This window comes from Platichthys flesus, chromosome 11 (assembly GCF_949316205.1).
Source record: "Platichthys flesus chromosome 11, fPlaFle2.1, whole genome shotgun sequence".
Taxonomy (NCBI): Eukaryota; Metazoa; Chordata; class Actinopteri; order Pleuronectiformes; family Pleuronectidae; genus Platichthys; species Platichthys flesus.
The window spans coordinates 1095387-1105485 of NC_084955.1; the positions used below are offsets into that span (position 1 = coordinate 1095387).

At 40.7% G+C, this 10099-nt stretch overlaps 1 protein-coding gene across 1 annotated transcript; it reads right to left on the reverse strand.

The window, feature by feature from the left end:
• Nucleotides 1–18: 18 nt before the first annotated feature.
• LOC133964538 (sperm-associated antigen 1A-like) lies at nt 19–9417 on the reverse strand. Its single transcript, XM_062398691.1, has 9 exons — nt 8955–9417; nt 6604–6703; nt 5975–6127; nt 5163–5320; nt 3807–3948; nt 2991–3117; nt 2638–2796; nt 1609–1932; nt 19–1444 (listed from the first exon to the last, which is right to left on the reverse strand). Exons 1-9 carry the CDS (start codon nt 9337–9339, stop codon nt 1316–1318), a joined length of 1677 nt encoding a protein of 558 aa, XP_062254675.1. The 5' UTR covers nt 9340–9417; the 3' UTR covers nt 19–1315.
• Between the last annotated feature and the right edge of the window lie 682 nt (nt 9418–10099).

Consider the following 10099-nt stretch of genomic DNA (forward strand, 5'->3'; position numbering starts at 1 on the left):
AATGTGTGAACTCGGAAGGAAGAAAATCTGTTTCCAGTTTATTGAATAGCCCTCTGTTATTATTGTACACATTCTTACATCACTACTAAAATATAATTTAAAACCACAATGAGGAGAAAGTGGAATGTGTGATTATTGCCTGTTGCCCGCTGACTGATCAGCATGAAATACATTTGGTACAATAATGTAGAGCAGATAAACAATTGAAAACAAAACTTAAGCAGTCATCAATTTCGAAATGACTCAATTATTGAGCAGTTGTCAATAACATGGGTAGAAAGAAGAGCAGATGACACATTGTAAACAAATGATTTCATGTTAGTAAATATGAATAATTTCTGATAAAAATCCATTTGATAACTTATTGAATGACATACTCATAGGGAATATTTGTACACACTAAAATATAAGCAACCCACAGTGTGAAATACAAGGCACGCATCTCATTAAGATGCTGCTTCTTCTCCAATGTGTGCATTTCTGCTGGGCTGAATTGCTGTAAAAATGAGTGTGCAGATATGCATTGCCTTACAGGCTAATTTGGTAACAAACAGCATGAATGACTCCGTCGTCTTTTAAATGAAATTTTTCATCAGAGCATAGCTGAATAAACCAGAGCATCTGGGTCATGTAAGGTTACGAACTGTATTTGCTCACACAGCGCTGTCAGTAGGTACCTGTCAGAGAGATAATGTTACCATACGGCACAGAACAGCAGTAAGATGACAATACAAGACTATTTCTTCCTCAAGGAACATACAATACATACAGTCATATTCAGATTTCTCTATCTTAAGGTTTTGTCCTTCTGCATAGAACATCTACCTAACCACCTCAGTAGCAAATTACCTCTCTTGTTCATTTGCTTGGTATTTCTGAAACTTACCGATCTAGGTTAGTGGCAGCAGCTCAGTTAATAAATCAGAAGACTGACAGGGTTCAAGGACCAGCTCACAGCTAAGCACAGTTCTGGGAATATGAGTTTGTCCTGAGCAAAAACTACAGCTTGTAGCGTTACATATAGTTGTACATTGGACCCTAAGTAAAGGTCAATAATATCATGTCTGCCTGTGATACAAAATAAATCTGTATAGCAAAACGTTTCCAGACAGAACAATTTCTTATCCTGTCATTTACACATATGGTGATCATTTACAGTACAGATCAGTGGAGTGAATGTGACCCAGTGCCATGGAATTGCTCTGGGGAAACATTCTACAGCATCCTGCCTTTGTTTACTCAGTTCTTGTGCAGTGGTTTGCATAGACCATAGAGTTGTAGTGCTGCAGCAGCTCATGCAGCAGGGGCAGGAGGGTCAGATATATTTGTTGGCCAAGTTCTGAACATCGTTCTTAGTGAACTCTGTGCTCTCGATGGCCGACAGATGCTCGAACAGATGGGTGATGTGGAGACGTTCATCCTTCTCCAGAAGCATCAGCACAATCTGCAGATACAGCACATCAAACCTCAGTTGATGGAAACAATGTGGACAGATTATTCACGAAATACTTTAAATTGATAAACAAGTAACATTCACTGTGCGGTTATAGAAAATACATTTTTCAGAGTCAAAAAAGCGTGTTCCAATGAGGAGAAAACCTCTCTTACCGAGAACCTGTCCGTTGTGTGCAGATGGTTGAGGTGTTGGAAGACCAGATTGGGGTCTTTCTCCAGGAGGTGGGAGTCCAGCACCTGTACGATGAAGGTGATGGTGCGTCCGTCCAGCTGGCTGCTTAGGTACTGTGGAAGCATCTGCGGAACTGTGGAGGCCAGCAGGTCAGCACAGGCTGCAGTATTACTGCTACAGCGAGCTGCATTCAGAGCCTGGCCGAACTCGTAGACGTTTGTTGGATGAATGTTGATGGTTAGGTCTTCTCCTCTGCAGCTGCTCTCCGAGGTAGGAATGGCTGTCGACTCCTCGTCACCTTCAACCTGAGGAAGATCAACACGGGTGATTTACAAAAGAAGGACTTCAGTTGTGGAGAGGTTTTAAGCTCGTAATTTACAGAGTTACAAAAATGTTTACAGAATTCACTTTCTTTCTTATAAATTATTCGGTTGGGCCACCATGATCCAATCTGTGATGTGCTCTGGTCTTTCTCTAGTGTGAAGGTGAAACAAGTGAGACAAATCTTTGGAGTCCTGCTCACTGTTTGCAGTGTTCCATGTCTAGGAGTTGGTGCATGTGCATCAAGTCAATGGCTCCAACAAATACAGCTGTGATACAGAACACTGTGTGTTGCTCCTTTAATTTGGATATCTACTCTTTCCTTCGGGGCAGGTAGTGTGCAGGCTTGTCTGGACTTGATATATTACCCACACAATCATTAGTGGAGGGTGATGAGAGTGGGGAGACTCCGTTAAAGTTTCTCTATGTGCTTAGAAAATCATAACTATGATCCTAAAGCTGCTTTCACACATGCACTGCACTCTGGAGATCCTCTGGACATTCTCTGGAGGGGCTGTATGAATGAACGTTAATGTTGGGAGTGAGTGGCTAAAAGCTGGAATGTCAGGTGTTGATTTGCAGTGAGTTGATATAAAGGCTGCAACAGTGAAAGAGTAAGAACTCAAACCGGACATTCTAAGTCTGTGGGACAGGTAGGAAATCGGCATCCCCAGTACATGTGTGTATACCTCTGTAATGGGGACAGTCTTTCTGGACTTGGCTTGTGAGTCGAGGGCAAGACTCTGTCTGAGCAGGACTGTGACTTCCTCCAGCTCCCTCTCAGCCTCCTGCAGGTTGGGGTCCTGCTGCAGCACCTCCTGCAGGTCAGAGGTGCATGCAAGGTAGTCCTGTTTGATGCAGAGACAAAATATAGCTTTACACATAAAACCAAAATGTTCAAGCGGGTTTCAATATTTTAAGGATTTTAATTATCTTTTTCACACTTTTACGTTAAATTAATGGATTTCCTCTGACCCCCCCTTCAAATGAACACATCACTTTATGAACTTTGTCATTAATAGACTTTGTTCAATCTGGTCACCTTAAGGCCTTTATTGGCCAGGGCTCTTCTGTAGAAGGCTTTCTTATTGGTCGGCTCTAGTTTCAGTGCTGCGTCACAGTCCTGCTTGGCTTCAGTAAACCTCTCCACCTTCAAGTAGCATAGGGCTCTACACACAAACACAAACACACACAATTTATTAAATTGATCAGTTGTTACTCAGATTAAATGAATTAATTTCATATACAAATACATGATAAATGTATACTATACATATTATATATTGTTCTCGGGGCTCAGCAGCTGTGTAATAGAAGTAATATATGTGGGTTTTCTCTGGTTTGGCTAACAAAGCCCAACACACACAATAGGACATTTTTCCTCAACATCACAGTTACCTCTGTGATATAATCAACAATCTGTGCCTGATTAAGTTGAGTGTGTGAAAAGAATGAAGTGAGACCTGCCTCCTGCATGCACCATGCTTTCTGTTAGACAATCCGTTTGGTATTGGCTTCAGGAGAAGTTGGGATAAACAAAGAGCTGAAGCAGGCAGCTGCTTCCTGAGCCCTGGCTGTTCTACTCTTACCAACATAGATCTGGATTTACAGCAAGGGACAAACTGATGACTAGTTGGGATTCATTGCAGTGCTGAATGCACCATCTGACAGGTGACAGCTGTGGATGATTGATCAGTCTGTTTTAATAAATACAAACCATTGACTTAATTTTTCCAGGTGTTTTGTAACATTCCTGCTTGATGATGAAATACACCATGAGAATGTAGACTATCACAAAACCGAGAGGAACAGAAAGTGAAAGGACCACAGGAGTGGCCGTGAGAGTGAAGATTCAGACCTGTTGGTGTAGACTGCACACTCCTCTGGCTTAAGTTTAAGGCATTCATTGTACTTTCCAAGTGCGTCCTGGTATTGGCCCTTCTTCACATAATCATTCCCTTCTTGCTTCAACACAGTGAAACAAACTTCTGCTTTCCTCTCTGGAAGACAAAGTCAAGGGGTGATTACGTGCCACTGCTTATTCAGACCAGTTCAACTCTCCGTTCTGATGAACCCACATTGACACTTAGCAACTAAATTGAATTTCTTACAAATCCTAACGTAGGGCTATGCGTAAGTCCTGTGCTACAGAGCTTGAAGGTTTAAACAGATCAATGTTGTGCTGCCTGGACATGAGGAATGAGATAATTCAGCAATCAATCTGCTGCCTTCAGTGTCTTCAGGGAGAATGACTGTGCCAGCAGCTCCAGTCTTTCATTAGAGTTTCAAAATAATAGCTGCAACATGGCCTTGGGAATAAAGAAACTGCATGGTCAGTGAACAGAGGTAACACGTCCATTTATATAAAAGTTAGGCCTTTAACCTCCCTCTCCTCCATAGAATCTCATGGGGTGTGATAGAGAAACAGGAACAGAGAGCATCAGCTTATTCTGTTCAGTTCCTCTATGTTGATGTGAGCAGTGGAAGAAGAAATATATTGATCCTTTAGTTGAGTAAAAAATATGCAAGAATACCCCTCTCAAAGTAAAAATTCGACATTGAAAATGTAACTTAGGTAAAGGTTGGAAATAACCCAACGTAGAAAAACAGACCCTGTGAGCACTACACGGTTATATCTTGTATTAACAGATAACGCCTTTATGTGTACAAAACTTTCATTCATCACTTTACTGTGGGATTTTATGAACCAGTGTGTTATGTCATCTAAAAAGTGCTTTACATTTTGGAAAATATAAAGAATAAATGCTCTGTAATATGCTTACTAATATCAAAAATAAATATGAGTAAATATATATTAATATGTAATACATATAATATATTACATATAGTACACACATGACTGAAACAGAGAGAAGACTCAAGGTCTTAAAGTCTGTGTTTCTAGATCAGGTGCTACATGTTTCCTCCCACAGTGCAAAGACATGTAGGTTAGTTTAACTGGCAACTCTCCACTGCCAGTGAATGTGTCTCTATGTAACAGCACTGTTATTGACCTGTACTTGAGGAATAAGCTGCTGTAAAAAAAATGGATGATTGAACCCAAGCTTTTAAATAGTGCTCTCATTTAAATCTTTTTCACACTGTCATTTCTCAACTCAGAAATAAGCTTGGACCCAAGAAGAAACAGGGCTGACTGTTCCATGTGTCACACTTGTATTTACTGATGTATTACTTTTTCTTCTAAAACACAAACCTGTGTCCCTGGCAGCCTTTTCTGCCCGTGCCTGGAGAACCTCAGCACTGGGTGGCTCCTCTCTGCGGTGGTGCTGAGCCGACAGAGGCACCAGGGGAATCTCCGAAAGTTTCTCCCTCCACTCTGGACCGTCCTGATCAATTAGTAGCCTGGTGATCCTGGAGGAGGTGCCAGATCAGTAAGTTGGTACTTGGATTTTACACTGGACACTGGACAGTCCCATATGAACAGGTTATTGGAATGGTTCAGAGAAAATAAGCAGCAAATGTATATGGAACTAAAAACAACATTGTTCAGTTTACAGATAAAGTACATGGACATGTATTAAAGCTTGGACCCTCTGGTTCTCCGAAACACAAAGCAGCCAGGTGAGTTTCTGCACTGCGATACAGAGAACACATGCAGGGCCATATTTATCCTTTAGCCGGGACTGTTGACACAAGCTAAACACATTTGCCAGTAATTCGAGTGTATGTGTTTGTTCATTTGATTTGGTTTAATCAAGTCTTGTGGTTAAGGTACAGTCAATTCTCTAAATTAAAAAATTAGAAGAAAATATTCAAAAAAACAATAATGGATAGTAAGGACACTTTTTTCTTTGATTTCTTTCTCTGTACAAAAAACATGGTACTCACAATCATTAGAGTGGCTGACATTTCAATATAGCCTACAGACAAAGGTTGGCTTTGTGTTGCTATCCAGTGGAAGTCAGAAATGTGAATATGAATGGTAAAACTCATTCAGGTCTTTGTTTCAGTGCTCTTGTCTTCCTGTCCTCTGCAGCCTCGCAGTCAAGAGGTGAAGGCTAATACCTGTTGACGCTGTCATGTGCTGCCTGCACACTGATGTCTATCTGCAGGACAGTCTTGTAATCCACATAGGCCGTTCGATAGCGCTCCAACGACTCATAAGCCATGGCCCGGCGGAGGAGAGGCTTTAGGAAGAATGGCTTCAGCTCCAGAGCTCTGATTAGTATTAATAGATGGGATGAGATAGAAGTAAAGGATCAAGTCTGCAGCTTCGGTTATAGATGCTGATGTTTGGTAGTACTTTCAATATATATTCTTCTGTGTAAGTAAATATATACCTATACATATATACCTAAAGTTGATAAAGGTGTACAGTTGTAGTGTTGTATCTGTAAGTACACTGTCACACATTGGTTTTCCTTAATTTTTTCATTAGAAATTTAGTTAAAAGCAAACATACTAAGTATTTAGGCTTTCAAGAGAGAGGTTCCCTCAAGTAAACCTGTGATTTCTGCTCATAGGACCGCTTCCGAAAGTGAAATCCCTCACAACCCAACCAGTTGCAAATCTCCTCATAACAAGTGATCTTCTACAAAAGGATAGGGCTGTTTGATTATCGGGTAAGAATAAGTGACCCACAGCAGACATTACTTCCCACTTGTTTTACGAAACAAAATAACAAATGATCTCACCTTGTGCAGTCCTGTATGCATTCCTGACTGTTGCCATCTTTCAAGTAACAAGCTGCTCTGTTAGAATACAGAATACATAGATCCTCTGGACTGTCAATCTCTGCACAGGGAGAGAAATATCATCACAAATATATCAAACATATAAAACACACTTCATAGTTTCCCTCTAGATATATGTGTCAGAAACTCTAATAGGCTTCAATCAATCTATCAATCAAATTCTATTTGTATAGCCCATATTCACAAATTACAATTCATCTCATAGGGCTTTAACAGGGTGTGACATCCTATGTCCTTAACCCTCAGCAAGAGTAAGGAAAAACTACTAAAAACCCTTTTAACAGGGTAAAAAATCGTAGAAACCTCAGTGAGAGCCACATGTGAGGGATCCCTCTCCCAGGACGGACAGAAGTGCAATAGATGCCACGTGCAGGAAAACATCATCAAGATTAAAGATTAAAGTCTCTAGCAGCATTTGATGAGGGTAAGCATCCCGAAGGACAACCCCAACATGACATGCCAAGCAGTCCCGCCGCAATCACAGGCAGTGGCAAGCCTGCCTGTGGTTTTAAAATTCCTGCGTACGTCTTATTAATTATTTATAATGTTCGGGTTGTTGGCTGAATCAGTTAATTATCACTAACTGAGGAACTGTTGAAACATGGGAATTCTGCTTCTGTTTATTTTAAATTGAGAAAATCTTGTGTGTATTTGTGATCCTGTAATTATGGAATAAAACATGGCAAGTATAACTTTTCAAAACTCCGTAATAATAAGAAAATAACCTAAAGTTGTATTCACACATTTACAATGCAGAAATTCCTAAGTTCCACCAATCTTCCTGTCTGAGTAACTAGGATGTCTATCTTTTCTTCTGCTCCAACAACCTAATATGCCTTTTAGAGATGTATGATTATGAGCACATGTTCCTAGTTCTCATTTGTTTCCAGGATTGACAAGATGAAAAACCAAAGTCAGTGAAATCCAATGAAAAGATTGTCTAACAAGTTTATAGACGTTTTCCTTAACAACTTGCTCTCACAGCATATTTGCTTTTCTCTCTACTCATCTTATTCATTTATTTTCGTCATTACTAACGTGGGCAAATCAGATAGCCCTTCACTAAAGTCTGAGTAACATTCTTCTATAATCTTTACGAACTATGTCATCAGAGCATGCCACATGATATCAGAATATGGATTTGGACAGTTTGGGAATAATGACAATGATGACTCTGCAAATGCTCACACTTAGACAGCTATGTTATTATAACACAGTGTGTTAAAGGTATTAACTAGGCCATCCAAACACTTGATGTTTACATTTAAGTTTCTTTTAACAGTCTATGTGCATGTTCAGTGGGTTTAACAGGGTTGCCAGAGTGTAACTTCTTTACTATCCTGAGCTGTAATCTGCACTACACATAGCCTTCAATACATCAGTCAGATGATGGGCCGTGGACAATGTTTATGTCCAATCACTTAACCATCCTCTTGCACAGTTGGCAATGAGTGTATTATGGTGAGTCACAGAGAAGTATGTTTGATGTTGTGTCAGGCCTGACGAGCAGCAGTTTCTCTGCCTCCATCAACCACTCTCTCGCTCTCAGTAAGAATTATGGATGTGGTCCAACAGGTTCATTTCAGAGTGAGTGGTGAGCAGTCATGTGACCTGGACAGGCTGAGCTGAGCTGAGAGGCTTAGCACCAGGCTAAGGCTAAAACAGAAACACTGTCCATTTGCAACACAACAGACACACTGTGATGCATCACTTTAGGGCTAGTCTCTACATACATCACCAAACAGCCTTTTAACTTGTTTAGCTCTTTTTGAAATCATTTAATCACTTCATTACTGCATGTATATGAGGGTGGTGGAAGATACTGTTTAGTTTTTTTAGGTATTCACAAGAAAGTACATTTTGACGTGTGTGTTTGTTTTTGACAAAATATATACTGGAGTGTGATTAAAAGGAACTAAATGTAAATTAAGCCACTAGTATTATATTGGCAAGGTCATGCGAAACCTTTGACTTACAGTAGCACTCACCAGTTACAGTAAACAATTTCAAGTGCTTTGATGACTAAAACCATGAAGCAACATATATTTAAATATGGCTGACACTGGTGATCAACATCAGTCAGTTGTATTGAGGCTGTTTGTGTCAGAATGTTTATATCACTGTGTAGACAATGAACATTATATGTTAAGGACATCGAGGCACATAGTTATCTTTTCTATGGTGTCATACATCAAACATACATTGATGTGCTCTCTACATAACTGAACTAACAGTCAATTTAGACTATTGTTACAAGAAAAGCCTCACCAAATAAAACTCCTGAAACCTACCTGAATCAGAATAACCCTGGATGGCTGTTGAGTATTTATCCAGTGCATCAGAAAACTGTCCATTTTTAAACAGCAGATTTCCTTCGTTTTTTAGCCGCGACAGGGGTGGGGGCAGGGCTCCACACGGGGCATCTAGGTTGATAGTTTCCCTTGCAGTTCCTCCAACTGGACTCCCCTTCCCGCTGCTGCCCTGGTCAGTGTGGACTGAAGCTGTCGAGCCCCTCTTGCCTGTTCCATTGGCTACCTTTTCCTTGGACTCCTGTGGGACTTTGTACTTGTCTGAGCTGCCTCCTTTGCTCCTCCGGTGTCCTGTGTGAGAGTTGCTGGACTCACTGTGTGGACCCCCGTCACCTCTGCTGTGGGGCTTCTTTTGAGCGTTACCCATGCCTCCCCTCTCGGCAGGAGAAGCAGAGCTCTCCTCTGCCACAGCCTGGCTGGGTTCAACCAGAAAAGCTAGAATAGAGAGGAGAGGAGGGAGAGGCAGAGAGAAGAGGGGTGGGCACACCCACCGGAAGGAGTCAGTGGTTACATCACAGTGGGGGAGGTTTGGCAACACAAGACACAGCCACTTCAAAGAGAGCGTTCCAGGAAACAGCCACTCTTGACAGTGAATGACCAATGTTGTGGGTGGGGCAGGGTGGATAACCCACATACATAGTATGTCACGTTATGCAGGGCAGAGTTTCCTCTCTCTGTGCCACAGCAGAAAATAGCGACACGTTTTCTGTAGAGCGTGAGTTAGTAGTTCGAGGGCTATTCCAATTTTATTCTGGCTCTTCACAGGTTTTAGTCAGCTGACACTTTTTGAACAAATTAACAAAACATTTTTAAATATGACGATTAAAGAATTATGAATGAGACATAATCGAAGTGCTAGCTGGTCTGTATTTATATAACACATTTTTGGTTTTGATGACCACTCAAATTGCTTTACAGTACAGGTTTTGAGTGGGACATTTTATTGTCAGCTCTGTCTATAAAATGATACCTATCCAAATTACGTTAATTATATCTTTTGCATCTGTGTAATACAATAACAATGCCACTTATTGGCTGATAGATGCATTGGTCAGACTCAACTGTATGACTAACCAATTAAGTCATTTTTCCCTAAACAGGCCTATTGATTTAATTAATTTGGTTCT

Coding starts and splice junctions, on each gene's coding strand:
- LOC133964538 (XM_062398691.1), bottom strand. CDS start 9,339: ATGGGTAACGCTCAAAAGAAGCCCCACAGCAGAGGTGACGGGGGTCCA. Junction 6,704..8,954: donor CCAGGGTTATTCTGATTCAG/GTAGGTTTCAGG, acceptor CTCCCTGTGCAG/AGATTGACAGTCCAGAGGAT. Junction 1,445..1,608: donor ACACAACGGACAGGTTCTCG/GTAAGAGAGGTT, acceptor CTGTATCTGCAG/ATTGTGCTGATGCTTCTGGA.